This window comes from Ranitomeya imitator, chromosome 7, assembly GCF_032444005.1.
Source record: "Ranitomeya imitator isolate aRanImi1 chromosome 7, aRanImi1.pri, whole genome shotgun sequence".
Taxonomy (NCBI): Eukaryota; Metazoa; Chordata; class Amphibia; order Anura; family Dendrobatidae; genus Ranitomeya; species Ranitomeya imitator.
In genome coordinates, this window is record NC_091288.1 from 173529504 (window position 1) to 173549756 (window position 20253).

General features: G+C 46.4%; 1 protein-coding gene across 3 annotated transcripts in view; it reads right to left on the bottom strand.

The window, feature by feature from the left end:
• MRTFB (myocardin related transcription factor B) overlaps nucleotides 1-20253 on the bottom strand; it is a 309401-nt gene that overhangs the window by 224656 nt on the left and 64492 nt on the right. For 2 of the 3 annotated variants that reach the window (XM_069734075.1, XM_069734077.1), the window contains exon 2: nucleotides 17938-18012. Coding sequence is in view for 1 of the 3 variants with exons in the window: in XM_069734074.1 (XP_069590175.1) it covers nucleotides 4260-4280 (21 nt within the window). In the remaining 2 variants the exon portion in view is untranslated. Of the gene's footprint in view, nucleotides 1-4259; nucleotides 4348-17937; nucleotides 18013-20253 lie in introns of all 3 variants that reach the window. The other variant, XM_069734074.1, reaches the window with a different exon arrangement.

Sequence of the window (20253 nt, forward strand, 5' to 3'; positions counted from 1 at the left end):
AATGCTCTGCACCGTTCATTATGGCCCCATAAATGCTCCATATAAAGCTGTGCCCCATATATGCTCTGCACCGTTCATAATGGCCCCATAGATGCTCCGTATAATGCTGTGCCACATATAATGCTCTATACTGTTCATTATTGCCCCATAGATGCTCCATATAAAACTGTGCCACATACAATGCTCTGCACCGTTCATTATTGCCCCATAGATGTGCCATATAAAGCTGTGCCATATAGTGCGCTGCACCGTTCATTATTGCCCCTTAGATGTGCCATATAAAGCTGTGCCATATAGTGCTCTGCACCGTTCATTATTGCCCCATAGATATGCCATATAAAGCTGTGCCATATATAATGCTCTGCACCGTTCATTACGGCCCCATAGATGCTCCATATAAAGCTGTGCCATATATAATGCTCTGCACCGTTCATTATGGCCCCATAGATGTTCCATATAAAGCTGTGCCATATATAATGCTCTGCACCATTCATTATGGCCCCATAGATGCTCCATATAAAGCTGTGCCATATATAATGCTCTGCACCGTTCATTATGGCCCCATAGATGCTCCATATAAAGCTGTGCCATATATAATGCTCTGCACCGTTCATTATGGCCCCATAGATGTTCCATATAAAGCTGTGCCATATATAATGCTCTGCACCGTTCATTATTGCCCCATAGATGCTCCATATAAAGCTGTGCCATATAGAATGCTCTGCACCGTTCATTATGGCCCCATAAATGCTCCATATAAAGCTGTGCCCCATATATGCTCTGCACCGTTCATAATGGCCCCATAGATGCTCCGTATAATGCTGTACCACATATAATGCTCTATACCGTTCATTATTGCCCCATAGATGCTCCATATAAAACTGTGCCACATACAATGCTCTGCACCGTTCATTATTGCCCCATAGATGTGCCATATAAAGCTGTGCCATATAGTGCGCTGCACCGTTCATTATTGCCCCTTAGATGTGCCATATAAAGCTGTGCCATATAGTGCTCTGCACCGTTCATTATTGCCCCATAGATATTCCATATTAAGCTGTGCCATATAGTGTTCTGCACCGTTCATTATTGCCCCATAGATGCTCCTTATAAAGCTGTGCCATATAGTGCTCTGCACCGTTCATTATTGCCCCATAGATGTGCCATATAATGCTGTGCCATATAGTGCTCTGCACCGTTCATTATTGCCCCATAGATGTGCCATATAAAGCTGTGCCATATAATGCTCTGCACCGTTCATTATTGCCCCATAGATGTGCCATATAGTGCTCTGCCATATAGAATGCTCTGCACCGTTGATTATTGCCCCATAGATGTGCCATATAAAACTGTGCCATATATAATGCTGCTGCTGCAATAATAAAAAAAAAAAAACGACATACTCACCTCTCTTGCTTGCAGCTCCTCAGCGTCCTGTCTCGGCGTCTCTCCGCACTGACTGTTCAGGCAGAGGGCGGCGCGCACACTACATGCGTCATCACGCCCTCTGACCTGAACAGTCACTGCAAGAGGACGCGGAGACGGAGCGGCGCCCGGCGTGTGGAACGCGGACAGGTGAATATGTAATTACTTACCTGCTCCCGGCGTCCCGCTCCTTCTCCCGGACAGCTGGTCTCCGGGTGCCGCAGCCTCTTCCTCTGTCAGCGGTCACTGGCACCGCTCATTAGAGAAATGAATATGCGGCTCCACCCCTATGAGAGTGGAGTCCATATTCATAACTTTAATGAGCGGTCCCACGTGACCGCTGAACAGGGGAAGAGCTGCGGCACCCGAAGACCGTGGGACTGCAGGGACAGCGCCAGGAGCCCCGGAAGCAGGTAAGTATGCCTCAGACCTCTCTCCCCCTCACCCGCCGACCGTGACTCGAGTATAAGCCGAGAGGGGCACTTTCAGCCCAAAAATTTGGGCTGCAAATCTCGGCTTATACTCGAGTATATACGGTACTTACTGCAAAGTCAAAAGTTTACATACACGAAGATTAGTATGCCTTTAAATTCTGGACTGCCCATTTGAAGATGACATGTGTTTGGAAGCTTCTTATTTTTTGGGGGGCAACATCTGAGTTAGAGACACACCTGTGGATGTATTTTAATGCACACCTGAAACACACTGCTGCTTTGTGTAGCAGCAGAAAGCCTAAAGAAATCAGCCAAGATATCAGGAAGAGAATTGTGGACTTGCACAAGTCTGGCTCATCCTTAGGTACAATTTCAAGATACCTAAAGGTTTCTTGTTCATTTGTACAAACAATTATATGCAAGTACAGACAAGATAGGAATGTCCAGACATCATACCTCTCAGGAAGGAGATGGGTTCTGTGTCCCAGAGATGAAAGTGATTTGGTGAGACATGTGCAGATCAATGCAAGGACAAAAGCAAAAGACCTTGTGAAGATGATGGTGCAAGCTGGTAAGACTGTATCAATATCCACAGTGAAACAAGTACTGTATCAGCATGGGCTGAAAGGGGTCACTCTGCCAGGAGGAAGCCATTACTCCAAAAGAAATATAAAAAAGGCAGATTAATGTTTGCAAATGCACACAGGAACACAGATCTTAATTTTTCGAGACAAGTCATGTGGTCTGATGAAACTAAAATTGAACTTTTTGGACATAATGACCATCGCTACGTTTGGAGGAAAAAGGGAGAAGCTTGGAAGCCTAAGAACACCATCCTAAGTGTGAAACATGGGGGTGGCAGCATCATGTTGTGGGGTTGTTTTGCTGCAGAAGGGACTGATGAACTTCAAAAACTAGATGGCATCATGACAAAATAAGATTATGTGGCAATACTGTAGAAACATCTCAAGACATCAGCCAGGAAGATGAAGCATGGGCGGAAATGGGTCTTCCAAATGGACAATGACCCGAAGCATACTACCAAAATGGTAACAAAGTGGCTTAAAGGGAACCTGTCACCCCGTTTTTTGAGATTGAGCTATAAATACTGTTAAATAGGGCCTGCGCTGTGTGTTCCTATAGTGTATGTAGTGTACCCCGATTCCCCACCTATGCTGAGAAATAACTTACCAAAGTCGCCGTTTTCGCCTGTCAATCAGGCTGGTCAGGTCGGGAGGGCGTGGTGAAATCGCTGGTTCTTCCTCAGCTTTACGTTGGTGGCGTAGTGGTGAACAAGCAGCGCGCGATCTGCGCTGTCATCCCTTTCGTCGGTGGGGGCGGCCATCTTCCTGGGGCCGCGCGTGCGCAGATCGAGCGCTCTGCTGCACGGGGCTTCAGGAAAATGGCCGCGGGATGCCGCGCGTGCGCATTAGAGATCGCGGCGGCCATTTTCCCAAAGCCGAGTTTGCATCTCAGCTTTGGGAAATTGGCCGCCGCGATCTCTAATGCGCACGCGCGGCATCCCGCGGCCATTTTCCTGAAGCCCCGTGCAGCAGAGCACTCGATCTGCGCAAGCGCGGCCCCAGGAAGATGGCCGCCCCCACCGACGAAAGGGATGACAGCGCAGATCGCGCGCTGCTTGTTCACCACTACGCCACTACGCCACCAACGTAAAGCTGAGGAAGAACCAGCGATGTCACCACGCCCTCCCGACCTGACCAGCCTGATTGACAGGCGAAAACGGCGACTTTGGTAAGTTATTTCTCAGCATAGGTGGGGAATCGGGGTACACTACATACACTATAGGAACACACAGCGCAGGCCCTATTTAACAGTATTTATAGCTCAATCTCAAAAAACGGGGTGACAGGTTCCCTTTAAGGAAAAAGTCAATGTTTTGGAGCGGCCATCGCAAAGCCCTGATCTCAATCCTATCGAAAATTTATAGGCAAAGCTGAAAAGGCCGGTGCGAGCAAAGTGACCTACAAACATGGTTGAGTTACACCAGTTTTGTCAGGAGGAATGGGCCCAAATTCGGACTGAAGGATGTGGAAGGATATCCCAAACGTCTGACCCAAGTCATTCAGTTTAAGGGCAATGGCATCTAATACTAAGGAAATGTATGCAAACTTTTGACTTTTGCAGTAAGTAATAAAAATGTATTAAAATATTCTCTCTCTCATTATTCGGTCATTTGGCAAATATTGATAATTATGGTAATCCTAATTTACCTAAAACGGAAAAGGTTTATTCTGATTTCACGTCAGGCATTGAGAAAAACATGCAGATGTGTCTTTTTATATAGTGTATGGAAACTTCTGGTTTCAATTGTACACCAAGCAAAGCAAAGATCATTTACCCCCTTTAAATTTTATACTCCGATACTGATCTATCACATACCTGTACTGCACTCCTCAACATTGAAATTGCAACATCAACAAGGAAAAGTTGTGGAATTATGAAGATCAGGAGATGGATAGATATGTTACTGATATGAAAAAAAAATAGAAACAAAATATTAAAAACATCTCGATTTATTCACTATGGAGTATGAGCATCATAGAAGTACCCTCACTTACACACCTTGGCTGCTATCAATGGTTGTATGAGGAATAGAGATGGGCGTACCCGAAAAGTCAAGTTTGGCATCCGTACTGAACACCTACCGTTCCAGCATGGACACCGAACACGGACTTCACCAGGAAGTCCGTGTTACCTTTAGGGTTCAGCCCCCCGAACACCAGGTGTTTCTCACGCTGTCATGTGCATGAAAGTGACACAAAACTGCCTCTGATTGGTGGTAAAATCATTACCGCTGGTCAAACAACGCTGACAAATAATGGCATGAGCCCACAGTTGTGATTAGAGGTAAAACGTTTACCTCCAGTCACTGGCTTCGTCTGATGGGACTACTGCTACCATCAATGTACGCCTGCTGCCACTAACAACAGCGAGAGCAGGCGGCGGCTGACTGGAGTATTCATCACCTGGCACCTGCGCTCTAAATAAATAATAATAATAATAAAAACGGCGTGGCTTACACTGTATTTTTGATAACCAGCCAGGCAAAACTGACAGCAGCGGGCTGCAACCCTCAGTGGTCAGCTTTGGAAAGATTGGTTGAATAAAGGGGTCCCCACGCTGTTTTTTCTTAATTATTTAAATAATTTTTTTAAATAAACGGCGTGGGGTTCCTCCCATTTTGACAACCAGCCAAGCTAAAGCAGACAGCTGGGGGCTGGTATTCTCTGGCTGGTAAGGGGCCATGAATATTGTCTTCCCAGCCTAAAAATAGCAGCCCTCAGTTTCTGATCTCACCGGAGGTCACCGCAGTTCAGTGACCGGTGGTAACCTCGATGACGTCACCTCTAGTAACTGACAAACCAAGGAAAGACCTGCCCACAGGTCTCCCTGGAAGGAGACAGTCAGTCTCTCTCTGTATGATGAGGAACATGTTTGTGCTTCAGGGCAGCCTGTGGGCAGGTCTTTACTTGGCTTCTCTGGCTTAGAGCAGGTAGTTAAGACTCTGCCTAGAGTCCCGCCCTGAAGCACAGGCATATCATTAGCTGAAAACTGCTAACACTGATTACACAAGAACCACAAGACAGATTTCTCCACCCCAGGTATCAATATAATCAGTTATAACGGCGCCAACATGTCAATGCCTGTAGTTTACTGAGCAAAATCCTATTGACAGGTTCACTATAACATTTAGAGAACTGGTAAATCTCAGCCAGATAACAAAATTACAGCAAGCAGCTCAGTAAGTGAAACATCATGGGAATCAGGGTCTCTGCCCCTACATTATGCTGCTGTCAGATTTGGTAGTAAAAAAAACTATTGACAGATGCCCGTTAATAAAATAAGTTTTGTTAACCCCTTCCCGACCCATGACGCCACGTAGGCGTCATGAAAGTCGGTGCCAATCCGACCCATGACGCCTATGTGGCGTCATGGAAAGATCGCGTCCCTGCAGGCCGGGTGAAAGGGTTAACTCCCATTTCACCCGATCTGCAGGGACAGGGGGAGTGGTAGTTTAGCCCAGGGGGGTGGCTTCACCCCCCCGTGGCTACGATCGCTCTGATTGGCTGTTGGAAGTGAAACTGCCAATCAGAGCGATTTGTAATATTTCACCCATTATAACGGGTGAAATATTACAATCCAGCCATGGCCGATGCTGCAATATCATCGGCCATGGCTGGAAATACTAGTGTGCCCCCACCCCACCGATCGCCCCCCCCAGCCCCCCGATCTGGCCGGTACACTGCTCCGGCTCCCCTCCATCCAGTGCTCCGCTCCCCCCCGTGCTCCAATCACCCCCCCGTGCTCCAATCACCCCCCCTGCACTCCGATCCACCCCCCCCCGTGCTCCGTTCCACCCCCCGTGCTCCGTTCCAGCCCCCCCGTGCTCCGTTCCAGCCCCCCGTGCTCCGTTCCAGCCCCCCCGTGCTCCGTTCCACGCCTGCCGCGCTCCGATTCCCCCCCCCTGTGCTCCGATCCCCACCCCCCCCCCCCCCCCCCCGTGGTCCCTCCCCACCCCATCATACTTACCGATCCTGCCGGGGTCCCGTCCGTCTTCTCCTTGGGCGCCGCCATCTTCCAAAATGGCGGGTGCATGCGCAGTACGCCCGCCGAATCTGCCGGCCGGCAGTCTCGTTCCAAAGTGCATTTTGATCACTGAGATAGATTATATCTCAGTGATCAAAATAAAAAAAATAATAAATGACCCCCCCCCTTTGTCACCCCCATAGGTAGGGACAATAAAAAAATAAAGAAATTTTTTTTCTTCCACTAATGTTAGAATAGGGTTAGGGGTAGGGTTAGGGTTAGGGGTAGGGTTAGGGGAAGGGTTAGGGTTAGGGGTAGGGTTAGGGCTAGGGTTAGGGTTTCGGTATGTGCACACGTATTCTGGTCCTCTGCGGATTTTTCCGCTGCGGATTTGATAAATCCGCAGTGCTAAACCGCTGCGGATTTATGGCGGATTTACCGCGTTTTTTCTGCACATTTCACTGCGGTTTTACAATTGCGATTTTCTATTGGAGCAGTTGTAAAACCGCTGCGGAATCCGCACAAAGAAGTGTGCATGTGTGCAGCGATTTTTGTTTCCCGTAGGTTTACATTGAACTGTAAGCTCATGGGAAACTGCTGCTTTTCCGCAGCATGTGCACATACCTTTAGAATTAGGCCATGTGCACACGGTGCGGATTTGGCTGCGGATTGGCCGCTGCGGATTCGCAGCAGTGTTCCATCAGGTGTACAGTACCATGTAAACATATGAAAAACCAAATCCGCTGTGCCCATGGTGTGGAAAATACCGCGCGGAAACGCTGCGTTGTATTTTCCGCAGCATGTCAATTCTTTGTGCGGATTCCGCGGCGTTTTACACCTGTTCCTCAATAGGAATCCGCAGGTGAAATCCGCACAAAAAACACTGGAAATCCGCGGAAAATCCGCAGGTAAAACGCAGTGCCTTTTACCCGCGGATTTTTCAAAAATGGTGCGGAAATATCTCACACGAATCCGCAACGTGGGCACATAGCCTTAGGGTTAGGGTTGGAATTAGGGTTGTGATTAGGGTTGGGGGTGTGGGGGGGTTAGTGTTGGAGGTAGAATTGAGGGGTTACCACTGTTTAGGCACATCAGGGGTCTCCAAACGCAACATGGCGCCACCATTGATTCCAGCCAATCTCGTATTCAAAAAGTCAAATGGTGCTCTCTCACTTCCGAGCCCTGACGTGTGCCCAAACAGTGGTTTACCCCCACATATGGGGTACCAGCATACTCAGGATAAACTGCGCAACAATTACTGGGGTCCAATTTCTCCTGTTACCCTTGTGAATCTAAAAAAATGCTTGCTAAAACAAAATTTTTGAGGAAAGAAAAATGATTTTTTATTTTCACGGCTCTGCGTTGTAAACGTCTGTGAAGCACTTGGGGGTTCAAAGTGCTCACCACATATCTAGATAAGTTCCTTGGGGGGTCTAGTTTCTAAAATGGGGTCACTTGTGGGGGGTTTCTACTGTTTAGGCACACCAGGGGCTCTGCAAACGCAATGTGACGCCTGCAGACCATTCCATCAAAGTCTGCATTTCAAAAGTCACTACTTCCCTTCTGAGCCCCGACGTGTGCCCAAACAGTGGTTTACCCCCACACATGGGGTATCAGCGTACTCAGGAGAAACTGGACAACAACTTTTGGGGTCCAATTTCTCCTGTAACCCTTGGGAAAATAAAAAATTCTGGGCTAAATAATTATTTTTGAGGAAAGAAAACGTATTTATTATTTTCACGGCTCTGCATTATAAACTTCTATGAAGCACTTGGGGGTTCAAAGTGCTCACCACACATCTAGATAAGTTCCTTTCGGGGTCTAGTTTCCAAAATGGGGTCACTTGTGGGGGGTTTCTACTGTTTAGGCACATCAGGGGCTCTGCAAACGCAACGTGACGCCCGCAGAGCATTCCATCAAAGTCTGCATTTCAAAACGTCACTACTTCAATTCCGAGCCCCGGCATGTGCCCAAACAGTAGTTTACCCCCACATATGGGGTATCACCGTACTCAGGAGAAACTGGACAACAAATATTGGGGTCAAATTTCTCCTGTTACCCTTGGGAAAATTAAAAAATTCTGGGCTAAATAATTATTTTTGAGGAAAGAAAACGTATTTATTATTTTCACGGCTCTGCATTATAAACCTCTATGAAGCACTTGGGGATTTAAAGTGCTCACCACACATCTAGATAAGTTCCTTTCGGGGTCTAGTTTCCAAAATGGGGTCACTTGTCGGGGGTTTCTACTGTTAAGCCACATCAGGGGCTCTGCAAACACAACGTGACGCCCACAGAGCATTCCATCAAAGTCTGCATTTCAAAACGTCACTACTTCCCTTCTGAGCCCCGACGTGTGCCCAAACAGTGGTTTACCCCCACTCATGGGGTATCAGCGTACTCAGGAGAAACTGGACAACAACTTTTGGGGTCCAATTTCTCCTGTAACCCTTGGGAAAATAAAAAATTCTGGGCTAAATAATTATTTTTGAGGAAAGAAAACGTATTTATTATTTTCACGGCTCTGCATTATAAACTTCTATGAAGCACTTGGGGGTTCAAAGTGCTCACCACACATCTAGATAAGTTCCTTTCGGGGTCTAGTTTCCAAAATGGGGTCACTTGTGGGGGGTTTCTACTGTTTAGGCACATCAGGGGCTCTGCAAACGCAACGTGACGCCCGCAGAGCATTCCATCAAAGTCTGCATTTCAAAACGTCACTACTTCACTTCCGAGCCCCGGCATGTGCCCAAACACTGATTTACCCCCACATATGGGGTATCAGCGTACTCAGGAGAAACTGGACAACAACTTTTGGGGTCAAATTTCTCCTGTTACCCTTGGGAAAATAAAAAATTGCAGGCTAAAAATCATTTTTGAGAAAATATTTTTTTTTTTTAATTTTCATGGCTCTGCGTTATAAACTTCTGTGAAGCACTTGGGGGTTCAAAGTCCTCACCACACATCTAGATTAGTTCCTTTGGGGGTCTAGTTTCCAAAATGGGGTCATTTCTGGGGGATCTCCAATGTTTAGGCACACAGGGGCTCTCCAAACATGACATGGTGTCCTGTCATGATCCCAATGGCAGGGGATCACTAAAGGACAAGCACAGATACAAACAAGCTCTAGGGCGATGGAACCTGAGCTGACCGCGACCCTGAACCTAACACACAAATAAAAGTAGCCGGGGAACGTGCCTACGATGATCCTAGACGTCTCGCTCCAGCCGAAGATCTAACTTCCCCTATTAGAAGAAACACAGACCTCTCTTGCCTCCAGAGAAATACCCCACAGAAATAGCAGCCCCCCACATATAATGACGGTGAAATGAGAGGAAAGCACATACGCAGTATGAAAACAGTTTCAGCAAAATGAGGCCCGCTAAAGCTAGATAGCAGAGGATACAAAAGTGAACTGCGCGGTCAGCGAAAAACCCTTTAAAAAACCATCCTGAAATTACTTGAACTCATGCGCCAACTCATGGCACATGAGGAGCAATTTCAGCCCACTAGAGCAACCAGCAGCAATAATCACATATCTGCAGGCTGGACTAAAAAACCAAATAAAGCAAAACACCAAAACAGGAAAATCCAAACTTAGCTTGACCAGAAGGTTCTAGGAGCAGGGAGCAGAGGTAACAAGACACACTGGATACATTGATAACCGGCGAGGAAATGCCAGCAAAGCCAGGTAAAATAGGAAACTCCCATATCCTGATGGAACAGGTGGAACCCAGAGACCCAGGAAAGACAAGTCACCCAGCACCATCAGTAACCACCAGAGGGAGCCCAAAAACAGAACTCACAACAGTGTCCGCTAATGATTGGAGCTAATTTTCCATTTAAAAAGCCAAATGGCGTGCCATCCCTTCCGAGCCCTGCCGTGCGCCCAAACAGTGGTTTACCCCCACATATGGGGTATCAGCCTACTCAGGACAAACTGGACAACAATATTTGGGGTCCAATTTCTCCTATTATCCTTGGCAAAATAGGAAATTCCAGGCTAAAAAATCATTTTTGAGGAAAGAAAAATTATTTTTTATTTTCATGGCTCTGCATTATAAACTTCTGTGAAGCACCTGGGGGTTTAAAGTGCTCAATATGCATTTAGATAAGTTCCTTGGGGGGTCTAGTTTCCAAAATGGGGTCACTTGTGGGGGAGCTCCAATGTTTAGGCACACAGGGGCTCTCCAAACGCGACATGGTGTCCGCTAACAATTGGACCTAATTTTCCATTCAAAAAGTCAAATGGCGCGCCTTCCCTTCCGAGCCCTGCCGAGTGCCCAAACAGTGGTTTACCCCCATATATGAGGTATCGGCGTACTCTGGAGAAATTGCCCAACAAATTTTATGATCCATTTTATCCTACTGCCCATGTGAAAATGAAAAAATTGAGGCGAAAAGAATTTTTTTGTGAAAAAAAAGTACTTTTTCATTTTTACAGATCAATTTGTGAAGCACCTGAGGGTTTAAAGTGCTCACTAGGCATCTAAATAAGTTCCTTGGGGGGTCTTGTTTCCAAAATGGGGTCACTTGTGGGGGAGCGCCAATGTTTAGGCACACAGGAGCTATCCAAACGCGACATGGTGTCCGCTAAAGAGTGGAAACAATTTTTGATTCAAAAAGTCAAATGGCGCTCCTTCCCTTCCGAGCCTTACCATGTGCCCAAACAGTGGTTTACCCCCACATGTGAGGTATTGGTGTACTCAGGAGAAATTGCCCAACACATTTTAGGATCCATTTTATCCCGTTGCCCATGTGAAAATGAAAAAATTGAGGCTAAAAGAATTTTTTTGTGAAAAAAAAGTACTTTTTCATTTTTACGGATCAATTTGTGAAGCACCTGAGGGTTTAAAGTGCTCACTAGGCATCTAAATAAGTTCCTTGGGGGGTCTAGTTTCCAAAATGGGGTCACTTGTGGGGGAGCTCCAATTTTTAGGCACACGGGGGCTCTCCAAACGTGACATGGTGTCCGCTAAAGAGTGGAGCCAATTTTTTATTCAAAAAGTCAAATGGCGCTCCTTCCCTTCCAAGCCCTGCCGTGTGCCCAAACAGTGGTTTACCCCCACATATGAGGTATCAGCGTACTCAGGACAAATTGGACAACAACTTTCGTGGTTCAGTTTCTCCTTTTACCATTGGGAAAATAAAAAAATTGTTGCTAAAAGATAATTTTTGTGACTAAAAAGTTAAATGTTCATTTTTTCCTTCCATGTTGCTTCTGCTGCTGTGAAGCACCTGAAGGGTTAATAAACTTCTTGAATGTGGTTTTGAGCACCTTGAGGGGTGCAGTTTTTAGAATGGTGTCACTTTTGGGGGGTATTTTCAGCCATATAGACCCCTCAAACTGACTTCAAATGTGAGGTGGTCCCTAAAAAAAATGGTTTTGTAAATTTCATTGTAAAAATGAGAAATCGCTGGTCAAATTTTAACCCTTATAACTTCCTAACAAAAAAAAATTTTGTTTCCAAAATTGTGCTGATGTAAAGTAAACATGTGGGAAATGTTATTTATTAACTATTTTGTGTCACATATCTCTCTGGTTTAACAGAATAAAAATTCAAAATGTGAAAATTGCGAAATTTTCAAAATTTTCGCCAAATTTCCGTTTTTATCACAAATAAACGCATAATTTATTGACCTAAATTTACCACTAACATGAAGCCCAATATGTCACGAAAAAACAATCTCAGAACCGCTAGGATCCGTTGAAGCGTTCCTGAGTTATTACCTCATAAAGGGACACTGGTCAGAATTGCAAAAAACGGCAAGGTCTTTAAGGTCAAAATAGGCTGGGTCATGAAGGGGTTAAAACATCCCGAAACGATAAGCTTATCCCAGGGTGTTTTGTTCCTGAGACACCTAGCAATAAGCTGTAATAAATAGGAGCCATTCAAAAAGTGTTCAGTTTCTCTCCAGCGCCTCCCAAGGTGAAATGAAGTACTACACAGTACAACGCCTATAACTATAACTATTACAGGGCAGTACAGGATTAAAAAAAGTAAAAAACACAACTCCTTTCTTCCAAGAATGGCGCCACTCTATTGAAACTAATTAGGCTGAGCTTCAATATTACAAGAACCCCGTGGACGGGTGCGGCACGGAATTTTGTCTATTACTATATTTATATCCTTCAGCTGAAAAACTGTCATATGCGGAGAGAAGACGCTTCGGTTTAGGAGTCATATGTTCCCGAGATGTACTAAATTGTTAATTATAATCCAATTTTCAATGCAAGAACAGTTCCTTGCGCATTCTCAGACAGTACAGCTTTGTCAATCATAACACCCTTTATTAACGGCAAGGACACTCGCCCCAATTTTCCATCTTCTGCCGTTTTCATCAGTTGTCATAGTAACTTGGCCTTACGTGATGAAGGCTGCAATCAGGAGAGATGTTGTTTATCACCGATCATGTAATGCAGATCCGGTGATCTATAGAGAAGAAAAAACTGGATTGTTCTCAAGTGAAACTCACGTGTATTTCTGGTAAGACACGGGACGCCAAGTGAAAGAATGAGGAGGAAACGATAAAAAAAGAAATGTGCAGAATTTTCGGAATATTGGCGTAATAATAAAATGCCGCCATCCTGTAAGGATCAGAAATGAGTACCGCATTTTTCGGACTATAATACGCACCCCCCTCCAATATGAGGAAATTGGGGGGTGTCATAGACAAAATCACGGGATCACAGGAGGCAGGAGCAGGGTCGGCCGATGCAGGAAGCCTGCGGTGGCAGGAGTGGGGTGATGCGGCAGACCCTGGGATGGGAGGAGGGGGTAAGATTATGGTTTCCAGCAAAATGGCGCCACTGGTGGCGCATGCGCAGATCGGGATCTTGGCTTGTCATTGATCAGCGCATGCACAGCCAATGGCGCCATTTTGCTGGAAACCGCCGGAGGCTAATCGGACCATGCACTACCTCCAGGGCCAGATTGCTGAAGAACGCTGGGACATGAATGTGCATAAGATCCGCCACATGGGCAATACTAGCGTGAAAGTTAAAAAAGCAGGCTCATACAAATGCAGAGGGGCCACAGTAGAGCCGAATACCCTATGCATAGTTCCACCACGATGCATGAAGGGGCCATTGCTCCAAAAATTCTACAGGTACCCATTTATGTGCTGCATGTATACCAACTCAAACCAAGCTCGATTTTTTTGTGTTTTTTCTTTATATTTTTGCATTCTGTGCAAGCTGGGGCGTGGCCTCCCTTTCCTGAGCTGGAAATTACATTTAAAGGCTTTCCCAGACTGATGTCCACTGGTTGGGACTCGGTCCTTTTGTCTGCCCTTATTCACACACTGAGGTCACATCTGACACATGGACTGTGTAGGACTGACCTGATCAGCATCACCGTGCCAAGGTGGGATGGCTTTTATGCAATTTTTGTGTTTTTCTAGGTATTCATTAAATTACTATTTATTCTTTTTTCTTATTTTCCTCCTCTAAAACCTGGGTGTGGCATAGAGAGTGAAAAATACGGTAGGTCTTTTTTCACACTGGTTTCATGGCTTCCCAGTGAAGCATATGACGATGGAGCCGGCGATTACTACCGGATTTGCTTTATTTTCTTCGAGCTATGCCATACAGGCCATCCATGTAACACTGCATACAACTATTGCCCTCAACAGTCACTTGTCATACATGATCGCGTCACCACGAAGGCCAGCAACTGGCTGCAGCAATCTCATTGATGTACGTCATCTTAAAAGGGTTGTCCCATCTCTGTTGTTCAGAAGCACACTCTCTGTCTCCCAGGGGAAGGTGGTCTCTCATGATTGATAATTTAGACCAGCGGCATCGTCTCACCACTGGTCTGAAATGGGCACTCTTCAATGCTACAAGCGGAGGTAGCTTACATCTTACAAATCCCATAACAAAGGGCTTGTAATATATCAGGACCCGTACAAGCGCAGTTGCGCGAAACGGCCGTCGTCCTTCTGTTCCACGTTCTCCCTTCAGTTACCTGCACATGTTCTGATTAAAGGACAATTTTAGGACCGGTGAGTGCACTTCTATTTTTTCTTCGTTTGGAAGGGCTTGTAATTACTGCACTGCATGCCACAGAGACCGTCCACTACAGACAGCAGGTGCTGGGCCGTCTAAGCAATGAGCAATTCTACAATAATATTCAAAGTCCCTCGTCTGCTTGTTTTTACCCATTTATGATGATGAGAAAACCCAACCTTCTATATCTATGTATCTGCAGATACAGCGGGAATCCACATGCAAATAACAGTTTAATCATGTTTTGATCTGTTACTTCAAGTGCGGCTGCTGGGAGAAAATTAAATTACAGTATTTTTCGCTTTATAAGACTCACTTTTTTTGGTAAAACTCACTGCATCTTATACAGTGAACATGGCCATATTCTGCATTATGACACACATTTACATGAAAGCGAAAACTGCTCTATCACTCATCATGGCCCAGTGGAAGATTGCAGCAGGCAGGCTGTGTGATGAGGTGTCAGTGGAAGCGTGTGGCAGGACAACCATATGAAGGGGGTGGTCATGTGAACCATGAGGCAGGCCAGACATGTAAATCCTGCATTGAGCAGGGGGTTGGACACGATGATCCTGGAGGTTCCTTCCAACTATAACATTCAAGGGCATGGCAGGCCAGCCATTTGACTTGTGCGGTCATGTCAAGTGTGCGGCAGACCAGCCATGTGAAGCTGGCAGTCATGTCAAGTATGCGGCAGGCCAGCCATGTGAAGCGGGCAGTCACATCAAGCGTGCGGCAAGCCAGCCAAGTGAAGCCGGCGGTCATGTAAACCGTGCGACAGGCCAGCCAAGTGAAGCCGGCGGTCATGTCAACCGTGCGACAGGCCGGCCAAGTGAAGCCGGCGGTCATGTCAACTGTGCGACAGGCCAGCCATGTGAAGTGGGCAGTCATGTCAAGCATATGGCAGGCCAGCCATGTGAAGAGAGCAGTCATGTCAAGCATATGGCAGGCCAGCCATGTGAAGAGGGCAGTCATGTCAAGCATATGGCAGGCCAGCCATGTGAAGAGAGCAGTCATGTCAAGCATATGGCAGGCCAGCCATGTGAAGAGGGCAGTCATGTCAAGCGTGTGGCAGGCCAGCCAAGTGAAGAGGGCAGTCATGTCAAGCGTATGGTAGGCCAGCCATGTGAAGAGGGCGGTATGTGAAGCGTATAGCAGGCCAGCCATGTGAAGAGGGCAGTCATGTCAAGCGTGTGGCAGGGCAGTCATGTCAAGCGTGTGGCAGGCCAGCCAAGTGAAGAGGGCAGTCATGTCAAGCGTATGGCAGGCCAGCCATGTGAAGAGGACAGTTATGTCAAGCGTGTGGCAGGCCAGCCATGTGAAGAGGGCAGTTATGTCAAGCGTGTGGCAAGCCAGCCATGTGAAGAGGGCGGTCATGTCAAGCGTATGGCATGCCAGCCCTGTGAAGAGGGCGGTCATGTCAAACGTGCGACAGACCAGCCATGTGAAGTGGGCAGTCATGTCAAACGTGCGGCAGAACAGCCATGTGAAGTGGGCAGTCAAGCGTGCGACAGGCCAGCTATGTGAAGTGGGTGGTCATGTCAAGCATGCAGCAGGCCAGCCATGTGAAGTGGGTGGTGGGCTGTGAATCGTGGGGCGGGCCTTCACAGGAAGCATGGGGCAGGGTTAGCCACTCTGCAGGGCTGGATACTGATGGATGGAGAGAACTGCTGCTGAGCTGCCTCCACCAATCAGTAATCTGTCCCTGACATGATGGTGTCCTTGCTACGAAGGATCGTGTGTGAATTAATAAAGATCTACTCTGTAAATTAAATGAGCAAAGACACTGTTGTAGGGGAGTTTAGTAGCTGACCTGGGAAATGCAATATAACTACAACCCTCATCATCCTTCATAATATATGGCACAAACGGGTGTGCTCAGAAGGATGATGGGGATTGTAGTCATATTTAGCATAAACACTCCAAGGAGGGACTGTAATGTAAGTGACCAAAGTGTTTAATGTAAATGTGAGCACCACCTCCTTCATCTTTCAGAATATACCCTTGTATACAGTACGAGGGTGTATTTCTAAAGATGAGGGGGGGTGGTAGTCAAAATGTGATTACCACCTCTGTCATCTCTAACAATACCCTCATGTATACAGTATTTTATTCAGTGTTTTAGCAGACTATTTGGCTCAAAATATTTTTATTCTTATTTTCCGCCTCTAAAACCCAGGTGTGTCTTATAAAGTGAAAAATACACTATATTCTCACTGCAGCTGTTATAGTCACAGGTCACTCCACAGTGAGCGCTGTTAGCACTCTCCCCGCACCCTGACTGGCAGCCTGCAGTGTGTGTGCAGAGCAGGATCAGTCTAGGATCAAGGGAAGAGATTACAGAACACTCACTGTATAGCAAACGGTGACTGTTACAGCCCACTGCACCACCCCGATGACTGGAACAGCCCACTACACCTCCTCGATGACAGGAACAGCCCACTGCACCGCCCCGATGACTGGAACAGACCACTGCACCGCCCCGATGACGGGAACAGCCCACTGCACCACCCCGATGACTGGAAGAGTCCACTGGACTGCCCCAATGACTAGAACAGCCCAGTGAACCACTCCGATGACTGGAACAGCCCAGTGAACCACCCCGATGACTGGAACAGCCCACTGCACCACCCCAATGACTGGAACAGCCCACTGCACCACCCCAATGACTGGAACAGCTCACTGCACCACCCAGATGACTGGAACAGCCCACTGCGCCGCCCCGATGACTGGAAAAGCCCACTGCACCGATGACTGGAACAGCCCACTGCACCGCCCAGATGACTGAAACAGCCCACTGCTCCGCCCCGGTGACTGGAACAGCCCACTGCACCACCCCGATGACTGGAACAGCCCACTGCACCGCCCCGATGACTGGAACAGTCCACTGCTCCGCCCCGATGACTGGAACAGCCCACTGCTCCACCCCGGTGACTGGAACAGCCCACTGCACCGCCTCGATGACTGGAAAAGCCCACTGCACCGCCCCGATGACTGGAACAGCCCACTGCACCGCCCCGATGACTGGAACAGCCCACTGCAGTGCCCTGATGACTGAAGCAGCCCCCCACTACACCACTCTGATAACAAACAGCCCACTGCACCACCTCGATGACTCGAACAGCCCACTGCACCACCCCGATGACTGGAACAACCCACTGCACAATCCCGATGACTGGAACAGCCCACTGCAACACCCCGATAACAAACAGCATACTGCACCGTCCCAATGCTGGGACAGCCCGCTGCACCGCCCCGATGACTGGAACAGCTCGCTGCACCGCCTCGATGACTGGAACAGCCCACTGCACCGCCACGATGACTGGAACAGCCCACTGCACCGCCACGGTGACTCTAAAAGAGCTGCTGCAGGGAGAATACTCCTTTACTTTCTTCCTTCAGACACGATTGTGATAATACGTCACAACATGGATAAAACTCTATTTACTTGCAGAATACCACAGACAGGTTCCCTTTAAGTCTTTAGTTGTTGTAATGTATTTTATGTGAAATATTCACCTTTTGCTGTAACCAGGCACAGGGTCTTCAGTGTCGTTTACATGCTTATCTGCTGGAACCTGTTTACAACAAAACCTGCAGGAAACAGAGAAACATCAAATGAAGTTATCAATGGGGAAAAGAGTGATCAAAGACATATTAACCCTTGATTCTTTTTCCTATATGAAATTGTTTAAATTGTATAATCATCTCATTCTGCTTTCAGAACCTGCAGTTTAGAGATAAGCGGCGCCTCAGTTTTAGACGTCTATCGGTGACTGTAAAGAATGCTAACACTTTTCAGCAAGTTCTTTAACAGTTGAAGTATTACCGTATGTAGTTCTGGGACCCAGCTGCTGCAGAACATCATTAAACACATCTCAAATGAATCCCACTGCATTGATAATGTTGCTGCACATGAATCAAATAATGATGGACAAGAGGTTTCCCCTTACTATTTAAAAAGAAATGCTTCTGCACCCACTAAAGATGTGTATTATAAGAAATAGTTTCCCAACGCTCACTTGTGGCTTCTATAAGATCTATAGAATTTCTGCTATTCTTGTAATTTACAGAAGTACACAATCCCAGTTACAGCCACAGATGTGTCCTTTACCTTACTTACCACTTGGCTTGGTAAATTCTAAAGATGTGTGGTGCAGGAGAACCAGCTTTGAAAAAAAAATAAAAAATTTAGCGATACTCTGTTGGGAGATGTTTGCGCTACATGTGTCCACCCAGTGGTTGTATTGGGTATTGCAGGCTTTGTTAGCGGATACGAAGGGGAAAGACATACAGTACAGCTAACTTACGTTACATTCACAGGTTGCGTTTTTGCTCCATTTTTTTCTGCAGGCAAAACTGATCTCTTGGCAGTAAAAAAAAAGCTGCTTACAAAAGGCAGCTTTTGCTGCGTTTTTATCAGGTACATTTGTCTCTTGTGCATGCTGGATAAAGCGGATTTCATAAAATAAAAAGTCATGATGCAACTTCCTGAGGTTTTGGCACCAAAAACGCAGCAAAACCTGATACCTGCATTTTTTGTTGCTTTTTTTGCACTTACCCATTGCGTTCTATGGGTGAAAAAACGCTGAAAGCAGTGACATGCTGCAGATTGCAAAAACGCAGCCATTTTCCAAATCAGTCAAGAAAAAACAACAATGTGTGCATGAGATTTCTAAAATCTCATTGACTTTGCTGGTACTGTAAAACACAGTTTAAAATTTGCATAAAAAATGCAACGTGTGAACATAGCCTAAAAGTATGTGCACACGTTGCGGATTCTCTGCGGATCCGCACTGTTTTTTTGCAGTGCATAAACGCTGCAGATCCGCAATTGATTTAAAGTACAATATGAATCAATGAGAAAAAAAAAAATGTGCACACTTTGCGGAAAATCCGCTGCGGAAACGCTGCGGTTTAAAAGAAGTAGCATGTCACTTCTTTTTTGCGAATCTGCAGCGTTTTTGTACCCATTCCATTATAGAAATCCACAGGGGTAAAAAAATCGCTCAAAAACCGCAGCAAAAACGCACAAAAAATGCTGCGGATCCGCACAAAATCCGCAGCTGCGTTTTCTGCCAGGAGAGGCAGAATCCGCACCAGAAATTCCTAAGGCTAATCCGCAACGTGTGCACATAGCCTTATGAGTCGGGCATTTCATCCTTCATCAATACAAAAAAAAACAAAAAAAACTTTTTCGACACAAACTTTAGCCTTAATTCCTAAAAGTTCTGCTAAGTATATTCCCCAGTCAATGTTACCGTCTGAAGTAGAAAATAAGACCAAATTTGTAACATGAGACTCATTACGTTGCGACAGAAATGAAAATAAACACATTTTCTAATGAATTATGGTTTGTGTCCTTGCCAATGTAACATCACTGCCGAGCGAATCGGGATGATTGCCTCAGATGTAAAGATTGCTCAGTGCCTTCGGGTTAATCACAGGATTGCAAATAACTTTCAGACACGCCAGGATACTTCACAAACAAGTGCGTTACTATTAAGTCCTAAAAATATGTGCAATTCTGCCAAACGCTGAAGAGTTCTAAGATCGGCAAAAAGAATGCTATGGGATACAAAAAAACAATAAATACGGTAAATGGCGACGTGTACGGAGTCTAAGGCCAGTCTCATGCGTCCAAAATTAAGACATACGGGGCGCGATGTCCAGACATGACCGCAACAGCCTCATATATGCCTATCAAGATGATCTAGAGTCAGAACACCCATGGATAGGACAGACATGGGGGGCCACACTCGGACTGCCAATGTGGCACATGGGAAATCAGCCTTAAGAAAAATGCCACCATGCCAGACAACCCATCGGCTCTAA